At 40.3% G+C, this 27,145-nt stretch overlaps 1 protein-coding gene across 1 annotated transcript in view; it reads right to left on the bottom strand.

The window, feature by feature from the left end:
* The window catches only part of LOC113008764 (transmembrane O-mannosyltransferase targeting cadherins 2), a 69,041-nt gene that overhangs the window by 5,937 nt on the left and 35,959 nt on the right, over nt 1-27,145 (bottom strand). Inside the window, exons 3-11 of the mRNA XM_026146479.1 lie at nt 14,513-15,347; nt 13,436-13,550; nt 12,648-12,733; nt 10,786-10,970; nt 10,464-10,542; nt 8,429-8,550; nt 5,470-5,551; nt 2,922-3,036; nt 616-679 (exon numbers count right to left, since the gene is read on the bottom strand). Coding sequence (XP_026002264.1) covers nt 616-679; nt 2,922-3,036; nt 5,470-5,551; nt 8,429-8,550; nt 10,464-10,542; nt 10,786-10,970; nt 12,648-12,733; nt 13,436-13,550; nt 14,513-15,347 — 1,683 coding nt within the window. The remainder of the gene's footprint in view (nt 1-615; nt 680-2,921; nt 3,037-5,469; nt 5,552-8,428; nt 8,551-10,463; nt 10,543-10,785; nt 10,971-12,647; nt 12,734-13,435; nt 13,551-14,512; nt 15,348-27,145) is intronic.

Raw genomic sequence — 27,145 nt, 5'->3', positions numbered from 1 at the left:
CCAGTTAATGCAGTGGAGGCAGGATGAGGTCTAACCCCGTCATATAACTGAACATAAGTCACAGAGCAGGCCATCAGTAAGCACACTGACATAATAAATGACTCCAGGAAGCTCCTTCAGACCTTGTCTAACAACACAGGGGTTCCTATAACTCTAAATCACCTTCCACAGACTGGTCCATGCACCCTTTCCCTTTGAAGTGACTGAGGTATACCAGACAGACAGGCTATAATGGCTACCAACTTCCTCAACCACTTGTGCAGACATCAAGAGACATGATCTCTGCAAAGCTTGGTCTGTTTAACTATAGTGTTATGATCAAGCATTTACTCTGAAGCTAAGAGCGTGACTTCAGTGTCAGACAACTGAATCATTAAGCTCTTTTCTCACTTGGAATTTGGTTGGTTGTATAAAGGTAACAGTTCACAGGCATGACCAGAACACAGTTTCCATTTCATTTCCAGCACTATCGCTGCTTGCCAGGAACAACAGTACTATAACGTAATGTCAGAATGATGGGTAATACATAGTATGTTGTAAATTGAATTTACAGTGCAGACGTGTGTGTGCATTTCCATGATAAGTGCTAACAGGCCTACCAGTCCAGGTACTTACATCTGGTCTGAGGCTGGCTGCACGCTTGTACTGCCTTTCCGCCGCCTCGTTTAGATTGGCCTGTCTGAAAAGAAAGAAGAGCGGAGAGTAAAAAATTTGCACATTATAAGATATTTTTATCAGTGATAAAAACGAATATATTTTCCAGCTAATGATTGTATTCACTCATTGTTAAGCTTCTTAGTATATAAATTATCGTGAATATTGTTCATTTAACGTAAGAAAGAAATGTGTATGATTTCACTCATACATAGTCAAATTAATTCATGTAGTCATTAGTGTCATTTAAATTCTGCTGGTGTAGTACTAATAGGCACAATGATACTTAAGCAAAGAAAATTTCACACACACACACACACACACACACACACACACACACACACACACACACACACACACACACACACACACACACACAGAGTAAGCTCCACAATTACATTTTTGGGCCGTTTCTGACAATTATAATTAACAATTTTTCGAGTCATTAGTGAGATCAAATTTCTACAGAGGGTCTTGAACCTCAAGTTGGTAACTGCTGCTTTTAACTCTTATTTTAAGTAAATACAGATAGACTCAACTTTTATAATACTATTAAAAGCTGCAAGATTTCACACTACATTTTTACACACTGCGTTAAAGTATTTGACTGAATAGCAAGTCATAGTGAAAATTATACTACTATTTGTACCTGCCAAGGCTTAAAAAATGACTTACTAATTTGAAAGACTTGCTTACATTCTGTCTCACGTAATTGTCAAATGACAGTACAAACTCTTTGCCTACTGCAGTGATGTTGTAAAATACTGGAGCTTCTAATATAGCCACCGGTAAACAATATTCTGGGACAAGCGGCAAATAGGCTTGACATAAATGGGCTCATGTGTTTGGACACTGATTCAGCACATTAGGCCTTACTTTGAGGTTCTCATTTATAAATAGATAAAGAGAAGCAGACAATGTTGATGCCAAGACTGCTTAAAGCACCAAAAGTCCTCCCTGACATGTTACAGCTGGGTACAGTAGCAGTAGTTAATCGGCTCTACACTAACATTATTCATGGAGTACATGATCTGGACTTTGCTGTGCCAAAGTTAATAAAGCCCTTCCTTCCTGACATGCTAATTTGTATTTATAAGGCTTTAAAATAAAGGACACATTATGGATATCATAGTCATCTCCTAGTGTCCTTCCTTGGTCTTTGTTTTGTTTGGGGAAGTGCTAGAGAGTCATTAAATAACAGATAAAGTTACAGGAAGCCACATTTAAAGTCAAAATCTTTAGGTATCAGGGAGGTCAAAAGTAAAGTCATTTCCTTCTTTTTCTGATTAGAAAATTGCATATTTCCTAATCCTCAACCTGTAAAATAAAGCAAAGATTTGTGTCGGTAAAACACGTCGCTTAACAGCAATGTTACACTTGCATGATGTGTATTTAGAGTTAGTTTGTGCAGAACAATTACAGGCAAATCCTACATTGCACTGGACTGTCAGGTCATTCTTATCATCCTGTTTATGCTCAGTCAGTCACTGCACATAAAGCAAGCCCCGGTTTGTAGCTTATCTTTATTATCAGGCAGGACAGCTTTAGCTTTGACAGGTGGGCGTCATATCAATAAACACTAATCCTAATCTGTTTGGATTTATGTCCCGAGGGTCTCATCTTAAAATAACCAGTCGGATCAGAACTCGAAGGAATGACTTGTCATTTAGATTTATCCTTAGGTTCTCGAATGCAAACCTCAGTCAAGCCCTTAGACTTTTAGCTTTTTACAAACCCTCTGTGGCAGCGCACTGAGATGCTTCAGAGAAGAAATGACTTTTCCAGATATGTAGAGCAAAAATGAGTTAAGGTTCATCATTCCAATATTTTCCCTCAGTTGCTGGGAGTAGAGGACATTTGCAGTCCCTTTTGACACATTTTAAGATTTATAAGCTGTCCGTGTACACGGTTGCCAAACTTTGAGGGAAAAATTCTCCTATTGCTTCTTTACAAGCCGTGCACAGAAACCTCACCACTTCCATTTATATATGTAATACATAAAAACTTTACCAGCAGCTTTTCCACTGAGAGGACATTTTACTATTCTGTAACGCTGGTATAATTTATATTTGAAAAGATGGCTTTTAAACGGCAGTGGTAAAGAACAAAACCCTCAAATGTTGAGGCAGCATGAGGGCAAACTCAGCAAATAATGAATTTCCAAAACACCGTAATTCTTTGAAATATCTCTTCATTCAAAATTCTGTACTAGTAAGGGAATCCCCACGCAGAAACACAGCTTTTTCAAAGTGGCGATTTTAGCCAACCTGAGCATATGAGCAGCACTGAAGACCACATCAAACTCAAAGTTGTCCAATTCTGCGGCTCTTTCCGCCATCTCTGCAGCCTCGCCAAGACGGGACTGCTCCAACAGAAATTGTCCTGGAAAGAAAGAAAGATGAGGGTAGCAGAAGTTCTGTTAAGAACCTGTTAGCTCCTGTGTCACAGAAATGGAGCTTATTCCTAAGTCCAGTATGGAAGATCTGTAATCACTCATCTGTCTGCTTCTTGGGTGTTCAGCTGCTAGTCTTTTCTTTACATCTCTTCCATTTACCCATCCTGTCAGACTCAATACTGACATCATTTTGCACGTTTTGCAAGCTGTGTGCTTTAAATGTCAGTGCTTTTCTGTCATTCTGTCTTTCAGACTGTTATTTGTGCGAGACACGTCCTCCCCATATCTGCCTCACATTGGTCATCCAGAACCCCATCCAAGCCTCCAAAACAGATTAGCGTAATTCTGTATCTTAATAAATGCTGTCAGATTTTTCCAAATGATGTTGCTTTATTGAAATATATTGATAGTGTCCAGAACATGTATCATTATGCTTCAGATTCAATTCATCTACTAGATGTTGAAATATTTTAGTACATTTCATATAGGGCCATTATTAGTTCAAAATTTCAATTTATTCCTACTACTAATAAGACTTTTTGCATCAACACTGAAAATTCCGGCATACTGACATTAGCATTTAGTTTTAAAAATAACTGTGCCTAAGCATATCTTTATATACAAAATAAAGATACCAGAGCTACGGGGGCTTTTTGTTTCCTTTTCAATTTTACCAAGCAAATGCACAACTGTATTCCTTGTTATCGCACTGCAGCAAACCAATGGGATTGGAATGAGATGGGGACATCTTGTAGAAGAGTAATGACAGGTAAAGATGGTGACTGGTGTGTAAAGAAACGAAGATGAATGGAAGCTGAGTAAGAAATGAGTGAGACAGAAAAAGAGGCAGGGAAAGCAGGAGACAAGTCAGACAGTGATAGACTGAAGGATTGTTGTTGTTTTGCTCGGCAGCGTTTGAGAACACAGATGAGACGCAGGTTTTCATGGGTTTTCCTGTGTGAGTCTTGCCACCTGGTTCAGCACCTTCAACTCCCTGCACCAGCGGCTATAAATGAACAGCCAAGTCTAACCACAGATGTTACTGAATGCTGGAAAAAATTGCAATGTAGGGATAAACTCAGGCGTATGCCTGTTTGCATTCTTGCACTGAATGCTAACTGTGTTTGCCTGAGATTCCCGAAAACCAAGCGCACTCCAAAGGAGACTACCTAGAAATGGTTCTGCATTAAAATGAGAACAATGACAGGAAAGGGGTCTTTGTTTTAGCTTTCACCCTCTGTGTCCTTCCTTCCGAGCACATCTTTGTACGTGTATTTGGTGTTCTATAATGTGAACAGATAGCATCACTCCTAACATACTCACACCTGGAGATCATCCAGTGACCCCAGGATAGCAAAGGCAGCCAGATGTGCGATAAAAGGAGGAGGCAGCCCAAATAAACATCACTTATAGCAAAAAGCTACAAGATAACATTGGAAAAAAAGAAAATGGAGAGAAAGAGCGTAAGGACTTCAGAAGGGGAAACTGCTTCGTCCAAAGTCAGCAGCAGACAGACCCCTCATACACTGACCAATCTAAACTCAAAACCAAAGATATCAGTGCGGAGAAAGCACCAGGAGGAATAGAAGGAGATAAGAGGAGAAAGGGACAATGCACAATGGTGCTTTGAGCGGGATAACACAGAATTCATTTCCTATGAATATCCCGGAGATAGCTCCTTGGAGCAGCAGGGAATCTGTTCCTCCAAGCTGATATGAAAAGCCTCAATAACAGCGGCGTGGGAGGAACACGGTACCGTGTTTAACAATCGTAAAATGTGTATTCAGACTCTGTCTTCTCACGCAGATAAACGCAGCATACGTGGCTTTTTCTGAGTGTGTTTGCACCATCTGCAACGCTTCAAACAGCTCCAACAGTGCCAGCACTGATACGAAGAAAAAAATGAAATGACAGCGTGTTACCGCCATTATTTTACGGAACTCTAATAAAAGCGCTGAGAGATTGGACATTTCTGGATTATTAACTCCCAGCTTTGATTTTTTCTTTCCCATAATTCTTATCGAGTTACATAAGCAATCAGAGTGGAACCAGTGTGGTTTATAACATTAGTTGTCAAATGACATGGTAAATTTAATTGCACTCTGAGGGTGACGCCATTAAGTTTTTGTCTTGGTTTGTGGAGGGTAAAGAATTGCGAGTGTGAGCACAGCTGAAGGCAGCAGAGGCCGATCATAACCGTATTAATGCAACGCCTTACAGTACTGGCAGCCATGCATGATTTAGCTGGTAGAGAAACACTTCAAACTAGATTGTCGCTAAAATAACTTCAAAACTGTCCATCAACTACAGGCAGACACTTCTGAAGATAAAGGCATTCATGGTTTTATAATTAGAATATCTATTTTTAAACAGGCTTTGTTTAACGTGTCTCTAAATAAATCTTTTAATATATTTCTTACCGTAGTGCATGTAGCAGTTTCCTTTCGTCGGGTCTAGATGAATAGCTCTCAGGTAATATCTCTCCGCTTCTGTTTTCTGCCCCTTAAAAAACAAAAAGCAACTCAAGTCATTATAAGTGATGGTTGAACATGATTTTTTTTTGAGAGGTTTTTGTTACATCCTTGATTATTCCACTGATACAACATAACCTGAACACTGCAGGCCTGAAAGAAAGAATACTGAAATAAATGCACTTCGGGGTAAACCAATACTGCCAAACACTTGTTCATTCATAAGCTTCCCATCAAATTAATTCTTTTTAGCTGTAAAGACAGCTCTGAAATCTAATATACATATTAAAGATTAAAACAAAGGGTTAAAAACATAAACCTTAAAAAAAGCTAAACCTACTTTCAGCTGCTCTCGTATTCACAAGGGTTCACCACAGTAGGTAGTGAAACATGTTTTATTTGGCACACTTTTTATACCAGATGCCTTTCCTGACGCAAACCCAAAGGGATTTGCGTCTCCTCCCAGGATGGAACAGGGAAGCTAGGCAAATGGTAAATGTTTAAACCACAACACTATTGTTTCGACATGGTTTAAAATGGTATAGATTATGCTGACCACCAACAGTACATATTATATAACACACAATATGTATAGCTGGGCCTGAGCATGTATTTCTTTGCATCTGAAAAACTGTAGTGCATCAGCAGGCCTCATTTGAGTCAGAGCAACCCAATTTCTTTGTATCTGCAGAAAAGAGACGCTATTAAAAAACACAGCCGCACAATCTCTCATGCCAAACCGTTAGAGGAAAAACCTCCAAGGTGTTGGTGTGGGCGCATTTGTGTGCAGACTCTATTGCCTCTGTTCACGAGGCTGAATTTCTCCATCTCTTTTGTTTCACACGTCTGCGCCGATTGCTTCTATATTGCCAGCGGACTTGTCATGCAACAAGAAATGAGAGGGCAGGGCTCATTAGGCTTGCTTCATTAGCTTCTCCCAGTGCCGTCAATCGCTCTGAATGACCGAATATCAGGCATACATGGCTTATTTCACATTTTCTTTGGCTCCATACTCTTTACATTCAATTAAACCTTTTCCCTAAACATCCATCAGAAAGTACAGTGGTTCAGTCCATTTAGGTAGAAGCAAATCATCATTTAGCAGATTTATGGACAAGTTCAGGTCAGTGGAAAAAGGATGATTTTCAAACAACTATCAAAAGGATATTCCCTGATTTGTAGCTGAATAAAAGGTTAGTTTAGGTGCTTCTACGTACTTTATCGTGCGGTCTTCCACAGTGCGAGACCATAGTTAGAATTAGTGCCGAATTATCCAAATATACGGCTGAGATTAAAGTCATAAGTCTCATGGTGTTGAATGACCACAAATTTCCTTAATGCACACCACACCACTCTGACTCCAGCAAGATACGTCTGACAGACAAGGAGGCCTGTAATATAGTGGAAAGAGTACACTAGCGGCTTTGGAGTTGCACTTGTTATTTGCTCACGGATGTGGACGTGTGCAAGACTATCAGGTTCTGCCTATTATTTTGTGGATTTACACATGTAGCTTTTTTGTGGGCAGCTTTGAAAGCTGAAATGTGGTCGCTTTCGAGCTAAAATATTCCATGTTTCAAAGAAAAACAGTGCTGGGGTGAACCACAGTACAAGGCTCGAGTTTGACCTTTCCTTCCCCTGTCTGTATTGTCGATTGACTCTAGCAGGATGGCCAGAAATGTAGCCGATGGAGTGATTCAATAAGGAAGGGGAGTAATTGAATAATAAGCCCATCCACTGGCCTATTGTCCCGAGCCCATCCAATCTCATGTTTCTTAAGCCCTCTAGTAGTGGAGGTGGCCTCGTGGTGAGTGCATAGATCTGGAGCCCCTTGAGCATAAGGGAGCAGAGCAGATGTCCGGCCACCCTCGGTGACTCTAATGTGAACCTACTTAAGGTGTGTGTGCATATGCTGCATATCTTTAAATCTTTCAGCAAAGACGGGGAACTGGTCAGAGGTAAGGTTTAAAGCCCTTAGGGTTTGCAGCTGCCAGTGTGCACATAACAGTTTTGTAACTTCAGCTCGGTTGTGTTTTTATGCAGCACCCGAAGCCGTGGAAGGAGAGAGGTCAGCGTCGTTAAAAAAGGTTACGCAGGAAACACAGTTTGTCTCCCAAATCTAAACTTGACTCAGCTGCTCACACATCTGTCACATGCATGTGTATTTGTTTTTGTTTAGTGGAATGGGAGAGGTGGAGGAAGTACAGGAAGTGACAGGAAGTTCGTGTGTCCTTGGATGTCTTCTAACACTCCCATGAATATACAGGCACATGCAATGAAAGACAGAAAAAAAAGAAACATGGTTTATCAGGGTCATCCAATCACAGAGGGATCGCTCTCATCCACACCAGAAAAACTCCCTGCTTCCCTGACCTTCAGATGTCAGCCATGTATTTACCCTGCTCCAACACAGCAGTTTGTTGGCATCAGTCCCTGGATCAGGATCATCCTAAGGTCACCCAAAATCTATTTAACATTTCTGCCTTCAGTTTTTCAGTTTCTTTTCTTTCACACTGTGTGGAAAGTGTGTGAAAAGTGTGAAAGTTCTGTCCAACTAGTAGCTGCAAGGGTCACACAATGAATCCATGCGTTTGAATCCACCCTTGCCTTTCATACTCAGGAAGCCCATATGTAATAACAGTTATCACAGCTCTTCAGTCTCTGCAGGGAAATCAATAGGATGGGTTCGCCTTGCTCCAGTGCCCCATAAGTTGTTCTATATGCATTATTCATCACTCCACTGTGCCACTCCAGGTCCCATTTAATTACACTCTGCCACATAGTTAACCACTGCAGTCATTACTAAGATAATGCTTTGTCTTCTGCTTCTTTCTGTGTGTGTGTGTGTGTGTGTGTGTGTGTGTGTGTGTGTGTGTGTGTGTGTGTGTGTGTCTGTAAGGGAACATACAATGATGGATAGCAGTTTTCCATAAGTGAGGTGAGCAGGGATGTGGTCAGGCTTGACCCTGAGGGACTCTCTGTACCAGTGACCTGCTTCCTCCAGCCTGTTCAGCCTCATGTAGGCTTCTCCTGAAAGGAGAGAGGAGAATGGAAAATATCAATAATAAAAGGAACTTGTTTTGTGTTTTTTTTAGCATATGCATTTTAAGATTTCTTTTATTTAAAAAATGTAGGTGGTGCCACACTTGGCACCTTGCCTCCCCAAACACAAAAACATGTGCTAAACTATCTGGCTTAAGCCAAATTCACCAACACTCTTAGCTTCCCAGTCACCCTGGTGTTTTGACCCTTGTACACTTGCTTGTATTTACACACTTATTTCATCAAGGGGCTTTGCCTTTTTCAGTGAAAATAAGAACCTGTTCTTGATTAAAGTACAAGGGAAAAAAAACTAAACTAAAAAAAACAACAACATAAATATAATACCATATTTTAGAATTGAGTACAGTGAGGTTCTAGAGGTAAAAATCTCATTCATATTCTCATATTCTTGATTATGAGCCATAGTGTTAGAATCATCCAAAGAAGACTTACTATAAGCTGAGCCTTTGTGATGTGATGGCATGTGCTCATAACAGAAACTCACAATACTAAATTGGAACAGTGACACCCCTGATTTATGGAGGTCAGTTTTGGCTTGGTTCAAGGCTTAAAACATTTTTTAAGCAAGGACGTTCAGAAACATCAATGGGGAAACTGAATGGGCAATCAGTTATTAGATTTGGAGCCTTTACAAAAGGTGAGCACTGTTCCACTCTATTCTATATATTACACTTATAATTGTTCTTGCTCTTTTGGGGTACTGATTCTTGTCAGTTTTAATCAGTTTTTGTTTTTAGATTTTTTTCTCTTTTATTTCAGCATTTCATTTTTCCAGTCAGTTTTTGTAGCTCCTACAATATTAATCTATTTAAGGGTGCTTATTTTATCCTATTTGATTCTTCTCCTTCTGATCTTTTTTGTCTTTTTAGTCTTCTTTAAGGTGCTTTTAATCTATAATTAATTGCATTGTTTTTATTACATTTATTCTGACTTGTTATTAGCTCGTCAGTCATCTGTGAAGCTCTTTGAACTTCATCTAACAGCAGAACATGCTGCAAGTCTAACTGATTAATTTATTCATGGATGTTAACTCTGCGCTGTCTGGATCTGAGATAAACAGATAATGATGTAATGCTGGTTCTCATTATAATGGCTCGCTGTAATAGGTCATTTGAGAAACTTCAAATTCTTCTTAACCCCATGTTGACTGAAGTGACCACAATGCAGATAAATCTGAAGTTTCTCTGAAAGGACAAAAGCTGGTTATAAAAACTCAGAGATGTTGTTGGATGTGAGGGCATGCTCTTGGTCCCGAGAGTAAGAAGATAGGCTGATGACATATACTCAGTATCCCCTCCCATTATATTAATTCAAACACTCTTCCTTAATCCCTCTCTCCACCTGACTAAACACAAATCTTATTTTCCTTCAGCCTGCCTGTCAAAGGAATTTATGCAGACATCTCCCTGCAATCTCAACTATGTCATCGGGATGAGTTTACAATAATGTAATTAGTGTTACAATAACAAAGAGGGGGATGTGACTCGTTCCACAGATGAGCTTCACTTCTCCTCAAGAGGACACAAAGTGTGTGCACACATCGTTTTTGAGTTACAGTGGTGGAATCCAACAGGTGGGGTTCCTCGGCAATGATTAAATGGCAATTTGTTTAACTCACATTTTAAGCTCTCACAAGCCAGAAGGCCAACACTTGAGACGGGAACAATAATGTCAGATTGCACAGCTTTAACTCACATTATTACTGTGTTCTTCACAGCTCATGAATGTGTAATTTTATAGATCAAATGGTAGCGTTATCTCATCGAGATGCTTATTAACATTTCAAGCTGGAATCACCTTTGTAGTGATTTTTAAAAATAGATTTTTTTTATTACTGTTTAAAACAGATATTATATGTGAAAAAAAAGCTAGTCGCTCACCCATCATGTTGAAAAGGCTGTGTGGTGCAAACTGCCTCGGCATTTTCTGCACTGCCTCCTTGAAAATAGACAAGGCCTCCTGTAGAAAGAAAATAGTTAATTCAGCTAGTTCAGTTTTCAGTTCGCGTCACCATAATTGTGGCCTTTAACTAAGTAGTTAAATCACAAGCGGCACGGACAAAGTCCTAATGGAAAGTGTTACAAAAATTATTTTGGTCCTTCTCTGTTTATTCATGTTATGAAAGCTGAGATACAAAACAAGTACTTCTCAGCTCCTTCAAATATTCGCTGGGCCCTTTTCCCACAAACGGGACACACTGACCTCCTGCTGGCCCTGTTCATGGAGCAGTTTTCCTAGGTTGTACAGGCAACTGGTGACGGAGTTCTTGTGAGCGTGAGGATCCTTCAAATTCTCATCGGGAATGTCAGCACAAGTAAGGAAGGTGCGTTTGGCCTCTTCCAGGTGGCCCTGGTTCATCAAAATTATTCCTATATTCAAGTAGGCCGCTGTGAGTTCAGAGTGAAGAAAAAGAAGGTTCAATTAAAGGCATGTGAAATGATATAAAATGTCTTTTGACATAAATACATTTGTGTTCAGAAGTTTACATACACTCATCATGGAACAGAACGTCATGGTAATTTTAGGATTTTAATCATTGTTTTTAATTGTTTCTTTTTCATTTTTAATGACTTTAAAAAACACGAACTGGGTGAACAAGTCTGAATTTATTTTGGATTTTCTCTAATCACCACAAGTTCAAACCATCCACATTTAAACCATCTATTTGTTGATTTTAAGTGAATTTGAAGAGGTAGTCTTCCTTCTTCATTATTCCATCCACTTTGTGCAGTGTACTGTTACTCCCATTACCACTGGCAGTAAACAGCCCCGGAGCATGATGCTACCACCACCATGCTTAACAGCTGGTACAGTGTTCTTAGTTTGAAAGCCTCACCTTTACTCACCCAAACATTTCTGTTATCATTGTGGACATATAGGTCAATCTGTATCTCATGTGGCCAAAAGGCAGGGGAGTCGAACTCCAGGCCTCGAGGGCCGGTGTCCTGCAGGTTTTAGAAAATCACCCTGGGTCAAGAGAATCAAATGATTACTGTTACCATGCCTCTGGAGAACTTCAAGACATGTTGAGGAGGTCATTTAGCCATTTAAATCAGCTGTGTTGGATCAAGGACAGATCTAAAACCTGCAGGACACCGGCCCTCGAGGCCTGGAGTTTGAAACCCCTGCCATAAGGCATTTCACTTGTCCATGTGAGCTACAAACTTCAGCCAAACTTAAAGGTGTTGAATTTGAAGCAGGGGATCTTGGAATTAGTAGTGGTATAGTAATATAGACATTTTTCAGATTGTGTAAATCTCCAATTCCTTCTTAGAGCTTCACTCCTGTTCCTTGGACTTCCCCATTGTTCTGAGTTTTGGTCAATCCAATGAGCGCTGTTAAACCACTTCTTTTGTTTATGTTTGCAAACAGAAGCAGCAAGTTGTAGTCAATCATGATCACAAGCAAGAAGTTAATATGGCTTTAACTCGTCACGTTAAAAGGCATTGTAGAACCTTTAACACCTCTTATTAAAAGATGGAAATGAGAATGCGCATATATTTGAGCATGTATGTATAGTTTTGATCTTAACGAAAATCCAAAATAAATTCACACTTGTGCAGCCTAAATTCCTGTTTTTTGAGGTCAAATATATATGCTGTACAATTATTCCACCCTGGAAAAAGAACAGTTCAAATAAATAATTATCAACTGTAAATAAAAGAGCAATAAACATAAAAAAAGCTTTAAACAAAGAAAAAAACTTGACGATCTACACAGAAGAACATGATAATACAGCCTAAAGGAGGCAGAACTTGAGGTCGGAGCAGAGAAAAGTAGGACACATAAATAAATACATGCCAAAAAAGAGATAAAGCTAACAATAAAGCTACTCTACTTGGTAGAGTAAAAGCTGGACCCTCATCTAATGTGAACACTCAAGCGCAGGACTGAATTGCATTACTTCACTGTCCCTTTACATGTCCATGCAAAAAAGAATAACCACATCAGCAATAAAATTAAAGTGTAATTAACCCCAAAGTCTAATTGATGACAGCTCTTCCCCTCAGGCTGACCGCCTCATAGATCATTTACAAAAATGAGACTCTCCGAGATTTACTTACATGCCAGCGTAGGCCGACTCCCAATGGCAAGTTTGTAATAACGCAGCGCTTCAGAAAAGCGTTCATTCTCCTGCAGAAGCAAACCCCTGGTCCAAGAAAAACGCAAAGATGTGACAAGCTGCAGTACAGTTTCTTTTAACTCTGCATGCAAAGTAAGCTTTAACCTCTCATCAAAGTAATGAGTGGTGAAAGTGGCAGGTTTTTCTTCCCGTATCCCATATACTTATATATAATCCCAATATAGCCAACCATCCATCAAGCTCAGGTAGCACCTCTGTTTTAAAGAATGCAAAACACCTTTCAGTTTTCCCTTCTCTCTTTGTTTCTTTGCCAGTTTCTTGGCACCCGTAACTTGAGAGGGAACGGAGAAGTGGGAAGGAAAACAGTGTCTGCATGAGAGTTACAGACAGGGGTCTGCTATGAGGTTTTGGCATCTGTGACACCTTGTGTTGCAGGATTCTAAGTGTCTTTGTGTTCCCCCAAACCCTGCAAACCATGACTAATCAAATCAGCAGCAGACGGTACAAAGAGCCACAAGGGACACACAACTCTCTTGCATCAAGCCATACTCTGTATTTCATTTGCTTCTTCTCCTGTGTTAGATCTATTCTTGTGTGCCCTCTGTAAGTTTTTCCTGCTAGTCACTCTGTGTCTATATGCGCTCTCCTCTCTCCCCTTTCTCTTCCTTTTCCACAGTGATCTAAAGTGATGGATGGTAGGAATCAGAACTTGTTTGTGTCAAGACTATGCAAACACGAGGAGGTGGAACGGGCATCTTTATCACTCACAGGTTATACAGCATGTCAGCCATGTTCCCTCGGTAGTGCAGAGCATTTCTGTATGCCTTCTCTGCCTCCGCCATCTTGCCCTGGTTCTTCAGTACGTTCCCCAAATTTCCCCAGGCTAGAGGAAATGTGCCAGTCAAGAGTTATACAGCAGAAGAAAAAAAAAAAGATGCAGTTGGTGGTCATGTAAAAGCAGTTATTCACACTAATTTGTCAAAGTAAACTAGTATCACTTGATAAAAACAATTAATTGTACTTCTCATGCTTACTTGTTTATTTAGAGTGCTCTCTTTTTTTTATTTAAGTATTCTTAGGCAAGTGTGTAACAATCCTCTAAGCAGTTTTCTGTTATTTTCTTGCACATATTTCTACTTGCCTCTTTCAAGATCAGGTTCCCACAGTGGGTTTCAGATATCAGCCCAGTTAAAAACATGCATATTAAGTAGAACTGGGTATTGTTTGAGTTTTTAAAAATTTGCTGTACATGCCATTTTTTTCCATCTTTAACAAAACAAGTGAAATGTCTCAAATGTACTAAAAACGTACAGAAACAAATATTAACACAGCACAAAATCCAAGCGGCAAAAATGCATTTGCCAAACAGAGTTTTTACGTTCTTTGTTCACTTTCATCTTGAGTAGCTATCAGTATTCATTGATGCTGTGAAACTGCTTCGTCATCTTTGAATGTTACCTGTAAAATAACAGGAATGGGTGCGTAATGTTCCCCTAATAAAAAAAACAGCTTCATAGCTATAGTAATGGTTGCTGTGGCCAAAAGATTGATAAGCTAGCTTTGAGTTTGTAAAATTAACTAGAGCTTGAATGATTTTTCGGCAGGCAGATATTACTATCCAATTTTGCTGACATATCTGTACTGGCATATCTTAATAATAATAAATAACTACACATGAAGATTCTGTTTATGTTCTACCTGCTGGAAAGAAAACATCGCTATCAGTCCTAAAAATTCCTGTATCAATTGAGCTCTAAAATTCAGTCATTCAAATTTGCTCCTTGCTTTAGGCTGAAGGTAGGAGGATTCCTACTTACATCTAAAGATAGCCAGTGGCCTTCTTACCTTTAGCGGGATTCACATTAATCCCAGACTTGTAGAGGTTTTCCTCATTGCTCCAGTCTTTGTTTCTTTGAACAGTTCTGAGTCCATTCAGCAGTACTAGACCCATACAGAGACACAACAGCAAAGCCTTGCAGCCTCTAGTCCTCAGTCTAACAAACGAGGCTCTTGCACAAGCAGCAACAAGCAGACAAAAGCCTATACTGGGAATGTATAGTACTCTCTCTGCAATTACAAAACCCACATAAAAGAATAGGTTAGTGGCTGGGATGAAAGGCAATGAAAGGATGCCCAGTGAAAATAGTACTAGGCTTTCTGTAGGGGGCAGGGGTGTCCGTGGAGGGCAGTGGTGCAGTCCAGCTGAGCCATTTAGGGCGGTTTTTGGAGAGCCATGCTCTGTGTTATGGTTTGCATCAGGAGCGTGGTAACCATTACCATTAGTGATGGATTTCCCATTAGTGACATGGGCCTTCCCATTGGTCTCCTTGACTTTGGAGGTGGGACCACGAAGGCCAAACAAAACCAGAATGCTCATTCCAACATAAAAGGCAACGGTGTGAAGGTTCCTACAGTCAGCCAAGGACCTGACCAAGGGCACGGCATCCATGGACCAATCGAAACTGAGCTTGTCAGGGCAGAGGAGGAGCCAGGCGTTGGCAGCAGGCAGGTGGAGAAACGTTAGCATTCGAGTGAGGAAATGAGGCGAGTCGGCTGCAGGGTTGTCGGAATTGGAGAAGTTTGGAGGTTTATTGCCCATCCAGTAGAGGCGAGCTGACAGCAAGAGTGCTCCCCAGGAAGCTAGCATGCCAAGACTCAGCAAAACATTGATGTTCTTTTTCTGAAAAGTAGGGGAAAAAAATGTTAAAGGGAAACACCTAAATCAACATTTAGGTCAAAGCCAAAGGTTTTTGTCTGTGTTCAAGAACACCTGATGCACTTCCTGCTAGACAGCTAAACGTATATCAGACCTTTTAAAATCAGCGCTCAAGCAAAACATAGTCCTGTTTGTGTTTTTTTTTAGTCTATATGAACAAGATCCTTTTCTGTGTTATAATAAGTAATAACGTTTCATTATAATTTATAGATATGCACTTGCTTAAATATTATTTAATTTATTATCTTTTCATTCCTACAATACAGAGAAAAAGAAAGTATGTAAAGCAGTCCCTGGGATGTTTTTGCCTGGGGTTTAAACCACACTCGTGAACAATTATACTGCAACACTGGCAGACTTCTTAAAGTTAAAATGCACAAAAAGCCAGAAACAACACTATGCAAACTGGTGAAAGACACATTAGGATCTGGAAAGCAGGGCATTCTCGTTGGTGTCAGTTTCAGTGCGAAGCAACAGGATTGTTTATATGATGAAATATTTGCTTCAGATTGAATGTGTCTTACTCAAAGTGGTGAAATATTTTTTGTTTGAAATTCACAACTGGTTTGCCAATACATTTTTGATGTTCAGAAAGTTATATTAAAGATAACAAGAGAAAATGTCAAAGTCCAAAATCAAAGAATAGAAAAAAAATCAACAAACTTCAAAAAATGTCAGTTTATTAGTATTCCACACACACCCCTCAGTTCTGATCTCATTGTAGGCAACTCCAAAGTAAATTTGAAACAGTGGAGGTTTTCTTCCCAACTCTTTCGGCCTGTTGCAGAAAGTGTGACTGGTAATCGGCTTAGGACTCATTGTTCTGATCTATGCCGTTTACATCTCATAAGAGCATTACTTCTATAACATAATCACTATTATTTTTTTTCTGTCACGCAACAACTTTGACCAAACTGTTTAGGAACCCATAAAATTTGAACTAAATAGAGTTTGTGTAACCTTTCTAATTTTGCACAGAGCTCTGTTGCTTATTGATAAAGCACATGCTTGAAAGGAAGTAGAAAGAGGATTTTTTAAATAAAATAAAAATCCTTTCACTGCAATTTGGTGTAATGTTTTTAAGACATGACAAGGTTGTCAGATCACACCCAGCAACCCCCCCCATTCCACAGAAAGATAAACTAAACAATCCAAACTGCAGTTCTTATAGCCGCTTGAGGCTCCAAATGGGAGTTAATCCACTTTAACTGCAGCTTTGGTCTCTATGGAAGCTCGCTCCTTCTAATAGGAAAAAAATATATTGAAATAAATAAATAAATAAAAAGAAACCTTTTAAACATTTGTAGGCAAGTTGAAATTCTACATTAAAATTAATATTATAATTTATCTCAAAATTCAACTCAAAATCTTTCTGCTAAGCCTCACCTCACCCATTCAGGTCACTCAGCTGAATCTCTGACAGTCAGTGCCTTTCGGAGCAGTTTTAATGGAGTTCATCAAATAATCAAATAATATTTCCTGTTTGAGGTACAGCCCATTTAAGAAGTTTGAGCCCTTGTTTTAATGATTCATATTCTAGTATTTTTCTTAGTCTCTTAGAGCTGCTTAGCAGTTATCTGTATCCTTCCAATGCAAACCAACTTCCAATGCCAACAATGAGGCTTCAGCATGCAGTATACACAAATGGCTGACGTTACAGAGGCAATGTCCATCTATAATTTACAGTCTATGAGCTCCTTGATTGGTTAACATTTGGTCACAGATTGGTTAAATTACATTTGTTAGGTGAAATCTGAGGGAGCTGTAAGACCAGTGATGCTTTTGAGACCATTTTAATTTGGTTTTCTATCTGTCAGATGTGACGCCAGACTTCCTCAATACCACAATTTGACATGATGCGTTCTGAAATCAATTACTGCTCAAATCTGATTTAGTGGTATGTTTTTGACAAGATTAAGCAAATCTGACTTCATTTCTTATACACCGATTACTCTTCAAAGTCATATAGTCAAAGACTTACTGACACAGACAGTGTGGCGCCACACCAACTAAAAAGTGTTTGTTAGTTATATTACTGTGTGATGAACATGGCATAACACTATGAGTGATGATCACAGAGATGCTGCTAACTTCCTATTTTCTGGGGCCATTTATTATCCAAGCACTGCTGTAATATGAACTTTATTTGAACCTACAGTATCCTGAGGGAATTGAGCTCTCTGTGTGTATACAAGTGCATGCTCACAGTTTTTATAATGTGTACTATCAATGCCCAGGACAGGAGGAGCACACGTACTTTTGGTCTAGTATATTATCATCCGTAAAGCTTTAATAGATCTGAAAATTACTACAAGAGCTCATACAACTCATATTGTTGAAAAGGATAGCACAGCTTTGGCTTTTATCTCCAAGTAAGTTTATTCACTATAGTAATCGTTTATACTCCGCTGTATAATCTATGCAATATGAATTGCCATTTCTTACAGCTTCACAACGCACAAAGAGCAAATCAGTCGTGTCATTAATGAACTCTGATGAAATGAGCATGCTCGAGTAAGCTCACGCGTGCTCATGTTATCCATAACACGCCCATGCTAGGATTAGAATAAGAGGCTTAGCATCTACCCTGACCTGCTGGCTCCACTTAAACTGTTGATTTCTCCAGATCTGAAAAGGAAAAGCATGGTCTCTTTGGAGAAGTTAGATGAGGCAAGAAGCCTAGTTACACTAGATCAGTTGTCAACTGTAGGATGAAAAAGGACCAGTTTAAGGACTTCAGCATTTAGAGCATTCTGAGAGGCAGGGGGCAAATGAGCGGGGAAAAATTGGATATTGATTCAGATGCCAAAAGGTGGTGCGCAAAGGATAAAATAGAGTGCCTTTTACACAAGAAAAGGTGGGATGTGCTTATTGATGGATGAGACCACACTGAATGTAAAGAAAGGCAACTGACAGAGGAACCTACTTCTGCTCAGTATTGGAAGATTAGCCAATTCCTGTAAGAGAGTCATTTGTGGTATAGCTGAATGAGTTTCATTCTGCTACTCGATGGCTTGTCTATTTCTAAACTGTTCCTTAATTGATTTCGCAATCAGCTGCACACACAGACACACACAAACACACATCTCAAACTGCAGAACGGTGGGGTGCACTGCTAGTTCTACTTTCCAGTGATGCACCACTGCGCCTTCACAAATTCAGAGAGCAAATAACTCTTAACACCACCTTTCGTTAGTGCATTTTAGAGGAAACTGTTTTCTGCATCAGGAAAGTCAGTTTAACCTCAGCAGAATATTATGTGGTAGCTGAAAACAGATCTCCACTAACCCAACTTTACCCTCTTCACACAAAACAATCAGTCCTTTAACAGATCCAACTTCTAACTGCTATAAAAGTCTTTTTATCTTGTCCACTTAGCAAAGAACTCATCCAAATATTATAGAGTAAATTGCTATTTTGAGGTCATAGGAGCATGTGTCAGGGCATCTTTGATATTTGACATTTATCCAATTTTGTTACCATTCCCAAGGTGCTTTTTAACTATGGGCAAGGTGCTCCAGGCATGAAAAGCTAAGGTATAGCACCTTTTCAGACACGTGACACAAACTATTACTTGCTTCATCGGTGTGGTTATTTCACAGAATTCTGTGGCCCACACAAAAGGCGTTTTCCACTTGCAGTGCCATGCACTGTCAACATCAACTGCACTGAAGTACGAGTAAATTGAATGCTTGTTTTGTGTTCCGACTGCATTTCATTGTTAGTTTTCCACTCCCTCGTTTCTACTCTTTTTAAGCGGGCGCACTGTCAAGAGGTTGTCATCTTGCTTTCCAGTTCACATACGTGGAACGTGTGCTTATGTGCCTATTGTGTAGTACATTTTGAGTTTAGGCTTCCAGGCATCCACAGACACGGAAACCACAGCTTAAACCGCATTCTCTCATCTGATGTTAAGCCTTGCAAAATATTTTGGATTAAACCAGGAAGCTAATCTCTACATTATTATATACTCTAAAACCGAATTGTGGGATTGTGAGCCTGCATTGCATTTAAGCTACTTTTACCTCTCTGTTGTGTAAAGTACAGCATAGCAGACAAATTTACACACTGGACACTCAAATACAGCAGTGGCCAGTATGCATGGCCGGTATACTGTTTACAGTAAACAGGGTCATTCTGCATCACACAGCATCAGAGACAGATGGTAGTAAATGGTCACCCTGTGTATTATCTTGGCCTTTAAACTGCTTTCTTGAAAGAGTGTCAGCATTGTTTAAGGCAATACAGGTACTCTTGATGCATTTGAAAGTAAACACAGAAAGTAGTCCACTGGATTATGAGTAATGCACAGGGATCCTTACGAAGCAGGGAATCGAAACGTAGCAGCAGAGTGATTGATGTGAGCATACTGAGAATTTGCCTTCAAATTCATAATCCTGAATGTCCAGGCTAAGTGTAAAGATTTAGTTTTTTTAAACCACAAGTTCTTTTGTCTTGAAATAAGACTGCATTGCAAGTCATCTATATCGCTGCTTTTCATTGTTATCTGTGGATGCAAGACTCAACGGATCCCGGACTTACCACTGGTCTGTTTTTAAAGTTTTGAAGGGGCTTTGTGATTTTAAAATTTTACCGTTATCAGTCGGAGTGAAATTCCTGGGAACTGGTTCTTACTCTTACTAGCTTTAACAAGATCTGCGTGTATCCACGGAGAATGGCTGGCATAATCCCCAGCCATCTGTCAAATGTAGCATCACGCTCGCGTCAAACATCCGAACCTAATACTCTCCCACATATCTCCTCCACTTTGGATCCTCATTTGGAAATTCAGCATCAATTTCTGAAGCTTTCGCTGAAATACTTTTTGTTCTCTTTTGCTTTATTATCCACGTTCTCCCTTGACTTAATATTCTCTCCATCGGCCTCTTTCTGCACATAAAACATAGCTCCTAAGCCTTCATCCTTAAACTGCCACTCATTATTAACTCTGCTTTTATAAATCCCAGAAGTGTGTGGTGTGCCTGTTGACACTGTAGCGTGCAGAGTGTTTAAAACATGTTTCAAGACAAGGCACCCTACAGTTGACTTCATATTTGTGCTGTTTAAAGCCGCCTTGGACTGACGTAAGACAGCAGGGAAACAATCTTCCTGACTTTTCTTGTTTAAGGCATGTCCCATTTAAACAAACAAACTCCTCATAATGCTTTGGAACGTGGTGGGCAGCTCATGCAGAGCATTTTTTTAATCAAAATCTTATATTCTTATCCTTTGTGATTAGAAACCTTGAGTTGAAGTTGTGCCTTTGGGGTGATTCGTTCTCAATGACATGTGCATGGAAAGGCCTACAAAGTGTTGGACGCCCTGCATTTTTATAACAAACATCCAGCAGCCTGTCTTATTTGAGGCATTAACAGTGACATAGTACACTGTGATGAAAGGTACAATGAGGCACGTATTCGGTGCTTTTTCCAGCACTCCAACATATTCTGTATTGTGCTGACTTGGCGCAGCTCATCCAAGTCATCAGACGGCAGCGTGGCTGGCACTGAGAACGGCTGACTTTGATAGAGTGACCCAATTATCTCAATGTTCTCCTCATGAAAGCTTTGCTGCTGCTGGCACAGAGACCTGTAATGAGATAGGTCACAGGGTGAAGCTTTGCACGCCGTCCAGAACAATAGCTGATCAAAGAAGAGGCGCTGTCCATGTTGGGCTGACTTTTAAAGAGCTTCCTGGGTGTGTAATGTCAGGTCATCAGTATCAGAAAGAGACAGTAAAAGTCAGGGCTGGGTGATGCTGCTGAAGAGCTGTCATGTATCTGATTTAGACTTTAATCATTAAAGCTGATTATTATTGGAGCTGTGTATAAGGAGCTAAAATGCACGTTCCAAATATGAAAATTATAATGAGCCTCTTGAAAGATATGCTTATGCGAAGACGATCAGATTTAATTGCCCCCGTGAAAATGATGTAAGCCTCTAATTACTCAAGCTTTTATCTGAATGAAAGCCAGATGCAGTCTTTCATTTACACTTAGCCACATACAGTAAATATGCATCTGCATTAAGCTAACAAAAAAAGCAAATCCATCGGACTTGATTTTTTCATGAAACATGCAAATAGGTATTGGCTCTACTCCTGAAGCTGTTTAGTCACTGAGAAAATGTCCAGAAGAACATTTTGTCCACTGTAGTAGCAATATTTAACAACTAGCAGTAGCCGTTAGCTAGTTAAAGGTACATAAAAGAGAACCCAGCAGATACTGAAATGGTGTTGTGCCCCTCATTTTCAGATGTCAGATCAGATGGATGGCAAAACCCCTAGAAATTAGAAAATACTGTCGCTTTCATATTTTTGTTATGAAAAAAGAAAATGCATCTCTTTAAGGCAATACCCTTTTTTAATTAAAATTTATGGGAGAACTGCAATAAGACACTACACTGGATATTCATTCAATATACCTATGACATAAGAAGAGTCACAAGAGCTTGATGCATTCATTTTCTTACCTATAAACAAAATTTAAAAAGCGGTCCAAGCATGTTATTTGCCCTATGTCTGATTTTCCCCACTGAGCAAAACATTTGTTTAACCTTTAGCTTCACCACATGTTTCTTAAAATTAATGTTTGGGTGTTTTTTAGTTGGACCACTTTACAAAGTAAGCAAGATTCGGGGGCTAAGTATATAAAAATAAGCTTGCCTTGCCAGCATCCACAGGAATGCAAGCTAAATAGAGAGCATGCAGCAGATCTTGCAACAGGGGCCATCATTTCATAGCCGAATGCTTCTGCTACAGGATAATTGGCACAACATTCATCAAGCCGTCAGCTGGTTAAACTAACCTTAATCTGTGTGTCTGGGGCATTCATTGAGACAAATGAGGAGGAGAAGTCCACACCAATTCAACTTCGACTTTGTAAGCCTGCCATCAAATCCCTCCCATTGTCCATCTACCTCCACTAAAACATTTGCCGTCATCTTTGATTACACTGCAGATGTGGACGTTGATGTTGCACGTGCAAGTTCAACGTGTCAAGTATGGAGGATTAAAGTAAATAAATTCCTAACATCTAATCTATTTTTCTTGAAGGAACTACTTTTAATTTCATACCTTGGATTTAAAGATTTTCATGCAATACTTTATCTGAAAGGTACAATCACTGATATTCGTGTTTTTCATGCAAGTAAATGCTTGAAACCCCAGGCCTTCCATGCTGTTGCTATGAAACAGATAGCTGTGCTTGGGAAGACGCCTCCCGGCTCTTGTTGTTAGTTACATGGGTTGCGTATAATCTTGTACAGATTAGCCAAAACACCATGCACCAGCTGCAAATAACAGTTCTACAATACTTCTAAGTTATGTATTTAGACTCAAAGGTATATATATATATATATATATATATATATATATAATATATATATATTAGGGGTGCAACGATATTCGTATTGATATTGAACCGTTCGATACAGTGCTTTCGGTTCGGTACGCATACAGTGGGGCAAAAAAGTATTTAGTCAGCCACCGATTGTGCAAGTTCCCCCACTTAAAATGATGACAGAGGTCAGTAATTTGCACCAGAGGTACACTTCAACTGTGAGAGACAGAATGTGAAAAAAAAATCCATGAATTCACATGGTAGGATTTGTAAAGAATTTATTCGTAAATTAGGGTGGAAAATAAGTATTTGGTCACCTCAAACAAGGAAAATCTCTGGCTCTCACAGACCTGTAACGTCTTCTGTAAGAAGCTTTTCTGTCCCCCACTCGTTACCTGTATGAATGGCACCTGTTTGAGCTCATCATCTGTATAAAAGACACCTGTCCACAGCCTCAAACAGTTAGACTCCAAACTCCGCCATGGCCAAGACCAAAGAGCTTTCGAAGGACACCAGGAAAAGTATTGTAGACCTGCACCAGGCTGGGAAGAGTGAATCTACAATAGGCAAGTAGCTTGGTGTGAAAAAATCAACTGTGGGAGCAATCATCAGAAAATGGAAGACATACAAGACCACTGATAATCTCCCTCGATCTGGGGCTCCACGCAAGATCTCATCCCGTGGGGTCAAAATGATCATGAGAACGGTGAGTAAAGATCCCAGAACCACACGGGGGGACCTGGTGAATGACCTGCAGAGAGCTGGGACCAAAGTAACAAAGGTCACCATCAGTAACACACTACAACGGCAGGGAATCAAATCCCGCAGTGCCAGACGTGTTCCGCTGCTGAAGCCAGTGCATGTCCAGGCCCGTCTGAAGTTTGCCAGAGAGCACATGGATGATACAGCAGAGGATTGGGAGAATGTCATGTGGTCAGATGAAACCAAAGTAGAACTTTTTGGTATAAACTCAACTCGTCGTGTTTGGAGGAAGACGAATACTGAGTTGCATCCCAAGAACACCATACCTACTGTGAAGCATGGGGGTGGAAACATCATGCTATGGGGCTGTTTTTCTGCCAAGGGGACAGGACGACTGATCCGTGTTAAGGACAGAATGAATGGGGCCATGTATCGTGAGATTTTGAGCCAAAACCTCCTTCCATCAGTGAGAACTTTGAAGATGAAACGAGGCTGGGTCTTCCAACATGACAATGATCCAAAACACACCACCCGGGCAACAAAGGAGTGGCTCCGTAAGAAGCATTTGAAAGTCCTGGAGTGGCCTAGCCAGTCTCCAGACCTCAACCCCATAGAAAATCTGTGGCGGGAGTTGAAAGTCCGTGTTGCTCGGCGACAGCCCCAAAACATCACTGCTCTCGAGAAGATCTGCATGGAGGAATGGGCCAAAATACCAGCTACTGTGTGTGCAAACCTGGTAAAGACCTATAGTAAACGTTTGACCTCTGTTATTGCCAACAAAGGTTATGTTACAAAGTATTGAGTTGTATTTTTGTTATTGACCAAATACTTATTTTCCACCCTGATTTACGAATAAATTCTTTACAAATCCTACCATGTGGATTCATGGATTTTTTTTTTCACATTCTGTCTCTCACAGTTGAAGTGTACCTCTGGTGCAAATTACTGACCTCTGTCATCATTTTAGGTGGGGGAACTTGCACAATCGGTGGCTGACTAAATACTTTTTTGCCCCACTGTATGTATCGAACAATACAAAATTTGTAATTTATTTTATCAACTTTCCTTCTGACGATGCTGTCTGTGTTGAGCGCTCAGTGAATCTGCGTTCGACTACTCCGCCTAGGGTCGACAGTGCAGCCTAGGCGGAGTAGTCGAACGCAGATTCACTGAGCGCTCAACACAGACAGCATCGTCAGAAGGAAGAGCGCAGGGCAAGCTAGCGAGACAGAAGTTAAGCTCTCCTTACAACATGGACCTCCCCCACCCTCATTCAGATCTGGCGTTTGGAATTATTTTGGTTTTCATGTGACGTATGACCCTGAAGGTAAGCGAGTCATGGACTAAAGTAAAACAGTATGTTGGATGTGCCATGCAATGCTCAATTACATGGGTGTGAACTAGTGTGTTAGCGCAGTTAGCTCGTTAACGTGTTAGCCGTCTAGCCCCATGCACGGGGCGATCGGCGGTAGCTCGTTAACGGAGATTTGCCGTGTTGTGGCGTTAAGGTCATTTCAACGAGATTAACCTGAAAGCACTAGTGGGAACACAACGAATATGACTGCACATTTACGCCGACATCATCCTAGTGCAAAGACAAGTGGAAGCAGAAAAAAAAACAAGCAAGCATGCTACTAACTTTAGCCGAGTCATTTAGACAGCTGTTTAATATGCTGCTGAGAATATAGCCCAGAAGAAGTGGATAGTATAGCTTTTATTTTGGAAAGAGACATTTCTCTGTAATAAACTCTCTTTTCCAAAGATGAGTGATTCCTCAATCAGATACAGGACTCGCAACGTCCCGGGGCTAGCGATTTTTTCAGTCGGGGTACCAAAATCTATCTCTGCCCTGCCCGTCGAGCTATTGTAGGAAGGAAAAATATATGTCAATGCTTTTGCATTCTTTCGGAAATGTAGCTGGGTAATTATGTCATTGGCATCGGTGAGCCACTGTCAATATGTGACATATTGAAATCGCGTTTGAATTTGCGCTTGTTTTTTTGCTTTCACTTTGCAATCGCGCGAACTGTGTATAGAGAGCGACAGCACTGATCTGTGAGTGATGATAATTTGTGCACCAATTCCTCTGACATCGTCTTATTAATTGTTAGCTTACTATGCAAACATGACAAGTGAAATCTCCCGCAGCTTAAACATGTGAGAGGTTGATCGCGCAGAGAATCGCTGAGCTTATGTGAGTCCGTGTGTAAAAGCAGCAGGATTTATATTTGACTACGATGACCTGGATGACTGAGAACCTTCACAGACAGATATATATTTTAGTTCTGCTGAGCCAAATAAGACAGGTCAGGGTGAAGAAGTGACAGCCAAAGAAAAGCTTACCACAAAACGGAGAAGTTATGACAAATCAGACTATAAGGCAAAAAGAAAGTGCAGCTTTATGGTTTCATGGACAAAAGAATTTCTGTGGCTGCAATATGACGAGCTAAATAACCAGGGCTGCACATAAGTGGTCCGCAGGTGCGCATTCGCTGTCAAAATAAAAAACACGCACAAGGGTTAGGGTTAAATTTAAAAACTGTACTTTTGAGTTAAAATATATATTTATAATTTTAATAAATGACAAATTAAAAAGGCATGAACATTTTTTTTGTATCGAAAAAATATCGAACCGTGACACCAAAGTATCGAACCGAACCGAACCGTGAATTTGGTGTATCGTTGCACCCCTAATATATATATATGCCAAACATTTCATCAACCCCTGGGTTTACGAAATGTTTGGCTTTCCTTGGCTTTTCCTGATACAAACAAAAAGAAACTATTTTCTTGGGCCTGTTGTCAACATGCTTGTTTTTGCAACTGACAAACCCAGAATTGCGAAACAAAGACATAATGTCTGGGATATAAGCCTCATTCTGTTTTCTCAATGCACCGCGGCTCTAACACCTCACCTTCATCTGTTTCCATCTATCACCACCTAACTCTCCCTCCATCCTACCTTGTTTCATTTGAAATCTCATCTCAATCTTATTAGAGAGTTAACAAGATGAGAAATGGAGTGCCGGTCGAAACACACCTGTCCCCTATGCTGCACTGGAGCTGCTTTTGGAGCGTTTCCTTTTTTGTTCATAGCTGCTGTGAAGCAGCTCATTCAGGTGATTTGATGTTGATGATTTTGTATTATTCAACTTCATTTGGAAGAAAGCATGAAAACGTGTATTCAGACAAAATCACAATATGCACCATTGTTCTCTGAAGCACGTCTTTGCAGTCTCTCCACCTAAGATACTATCCAATTCAATAGCAACTGATTAAGCCTCAGTGGCAACAGGAGAACCCCCCATTCCCAAAGTGCTTTAAGGGCACCGTGGGCAAGAAAAACCAAGAATAGATAAAGGAAAGGAAGTGAGAGCATAGTTTCCTTCTCCCTCGCTTGCTCTTTCTCTCACTTTATCCATCTCCCTTGTTTTCCCATGCGTCCCGAGACGTCTGGCTCATAATGGAGGAAATGATTGCCCCCACGGCTGGCCCCAGCACGTAACGAGCTCTTTGCCAAGATAACTGTGACTAGTCCAGCAGACAAGGGCATTGCCAGATTGATAAATGAGCCAGATGTGCCGAAGGCAACAGGAGTTGCTGGGGGGTTGGCACCGACCTGATGGGCTGGCACAAGAATGCTGGCCAGGGTTATTGTGTGTGGGCAAAGAGGTGCAGGTTGCTGTTAATATCTCTGCTACACAGCTTGATAAACACACAA

The sequence above is a fragment of the Astatotilapia calliptera genome, chromosome 17 (assembly GCF_900246225.1).
Source record: "Astatotilapia calliptera chromosome 17, fAstCal1.2, whole genome shotgun sequence".
NCBI classification, from domain to species: Eukaryota; Metazoa; Chordata; class Actinopteri; order Cichliformes; family Cichlidae; genus Astatotilapia; species Astatotilapia calliptera.
The sequence above is the reverse complement of the archived record's forward strand: the minus strand, read 5'-3'. Positions and strand labels throughout refer to the sequence as shown.